Raw genomic sequence first — 2,288 nt, forward strand, 5'->3', positions numbered from 1 at the left:
CTGCTGGGCTCAGGTGATCCTTCCACCTCAGCCTTCCAAGTAGGTGGAACTACAGGCACACGCTACCACACCTGGCTAATTTTTTGATGTATTGTAGAGATGGAGTCTCACCAAGTTGCCCAGGCTGGTCTCGAACCCATGGGCTCAGGCAGTACTCTCACCTTGGCCTCCCAAAGTGCTGGGATTATAGGCATGAGCCACTGTGCCCGGCCTGAAAAGGAGTTTCTTAATGGTATGGGGGTTAGAGGAGCAGCTGCTGTCCCTCTGGTTCCCTGCTCTGGCAGCTGACATGGTGTTTCACCTCCCTTCTTTGACCTCTGCTGAGTTCCTGCCCTGGTCCCTGGTGGTCCTCATTGAAATGTTCAAAGCCTTCAAGGGTGACTGGCCTTCCCATGTGCCTTTTCCCCAGGGAAGTACCACTGCCCGGTGCTGTTCACTGTGTTCACCAACAACACCCACATTGTGGCTGTCAGGACGACTGGCAATGTCTATACCCATGAGGTGGGTTCTTACCTTGGGCGGTGGGAACTGTGGTGGGAAGACCTCAGATGTGTGCTCTGGAGATACACTGGGTACTGCGGGATGTGCTGTCCTTGTGGGGTTTACAGGCACAGGTGCAGGGCATCCAAAGCTCTGGTGAGGCAGCCTTCCTGTTTTCAGATAGGTCAAGAAAAGTGGAAGTGTGGGAGTAGGGTGGTGTTTCCCATGGCTTGGACCTGGTATTCAGGTTGTCCTGACTGATCAGGGGGCCCTTATCCCCCAGAGGGTCCTCTCATGTCTTCTCCAGCAAAGACCGGGCCCTTGGAGGGCACCTGTGCTCTGAGGACAGCCTCTAGAGCTGCCAGGGGAGTGCTAGCCCACTGTCCCCATCAGGAGTGGGTCTCAGGCTGAGGGGATGGGTTCTGACCAGGAGTGGGTGTAGGGAGGGAGGGAAGAGGCAGCAGTGTCCACATGTATATCGCTCAGGGATGGAGACAGACCCCACATCACAGGATGCCCATGTCTGTGCCATTTTCATTGTTGTACCTGCACATTTGCAGGGTCCAGGGCCAGTGCTGCTCCAGGGATTCTGGGGGCCACTTCTTACCAGAAGCCTGCACAGACTGTGTGGTCAGCCCTTGTGGGTAGAGCGAGAGTACAGCTAGACTGTGCCTCATGAGGGCAGGCTTCTCATGTGCTCATGCCCTGTTTTCCCAGGTCTAGCATTGTGCATGGCACACAGGAAGTACTCAGTGAAGGTGGGTGTGAGGGTGGGAGCTCACTGAGCCTGTGTGCTGGCCTGTGCTAGGCACAGGTTGCCTTTGTGGGGGCTGCTGCTGTAAGCCTGTGGTGTGCACACATAGTCTTCATCCATTCCTCCCCTCACAATGGTGCCAAGCTTGGGGTGGCTCCAGGCACCCCTGCTTGAGGCCATGTGTCAAGGTTTGGGGCAGGCACCGAACACTACTTCCCTCCTGGCTGCAGGCAGTGGAGCAGCTAAACATCAAGGCCAAGAACTTCCGGGACCTGCTGACTGATGAGCCCTTCTCCCGGCAGGATATCATCACTCTCCAGGTGAGTGTCCCTACTCACCAGGAAGGGACCCCCCCAAACCTCCATGTAGCTCCCCTGCCTACTCTGCTCCCCATGCTGGGCTCGGTGATATCTTCTCTGGCCACCCTGCCTGGTTGTGGCTCCTTGCTGCCCTCAGCCCACCCAATAGCCACTCCAGGCCTTTGCACGAACCGCTCACAACTCCTGATTTCTACCCTCCATGTCAAGACCCGTCATCTCTGTCCCCAAAGTCATCTGGGATATCTGAAAGGCTACTCTGTAGGCCTGACTCTGTGCCAGTGCCTCAAGGGCAGGACTGGTGCATGCTCTGGGCTCCAGTGTCTGGTATTGGTATGTCCTTGCAGGTGTCAGAGAACCTGGAGTGAGTTGATGAAAAACACTGACTTAGAAAAGTTCTAGGCTGTGCATGGTGGCTCATGCCTATAATCCCAGCACTTTGAGAGGCCAAGATGAGAGGATTACCTGAGCCCAGGGGTCCGAGACCAGCCTGGGCAACTTGGTGAGACCGCATCTCTACAATAAATCAAAACTTTAGCCTGGCCGGGCTTAGTGGCTCAGCCTGTAATCCCACGCCTTTGGGAGGCTGAGGTGAGTGGACTGCCTGAGCCTGCGGGTTCGAGAGCTGCCTGGGCAACTTGGTGAGACCTCATCTCTACATAAATCAAAAATTAGCCGGGCGTGGTAGCGCGTGCCTGTAGTTCCAGCTACTTGGAAGGCTGAGGCGGAATGATCGC

The 2,288-nt window shown here is 55.9% G+C and overlaps 1 protein-coding gene across 1 annotated transcript in view; it reads left to right on the top strand.

Moving 5' to 3' along the window:
• The window catches only part of PPIL2 (peptidylprolyl isomerase like 2), a 34,350-nt gene that overhangs the window by 16,128 nt on the left and 15,934 nt on the right, over window positions 1–2,288 (top strand). The window contains exons 6-7 of the mRNA XM_021715049.1: window positions 410–501; window positions 1,465–1,554. Coding sequence (XP_021570724.1) covers window positions 410–501; window positions 1,465–1,554 — 182 coding nt within the window. The remainder of the gene's footprint in view (window positions 1–409; window positions 502–1,464; window positions 1,555–2,288) is intronic.

Source organism: Carlito syrichta, unplaced genomic scaffold (genome assembly GCF_000164805.1).
Source record: "Carlito syrichta isolate Samal-C Ts95f unplaced genomic scaffold, Tarsius_syrichta-2.0.1 Scaffold306579, whole genome shotgun sequence".
Classification (NCBI taxonomy): Eukaryota; Metazoa; Chordata; class Mammalia; order Primates; family Tarsiidae; genus Carlito; species Carlito syrichta.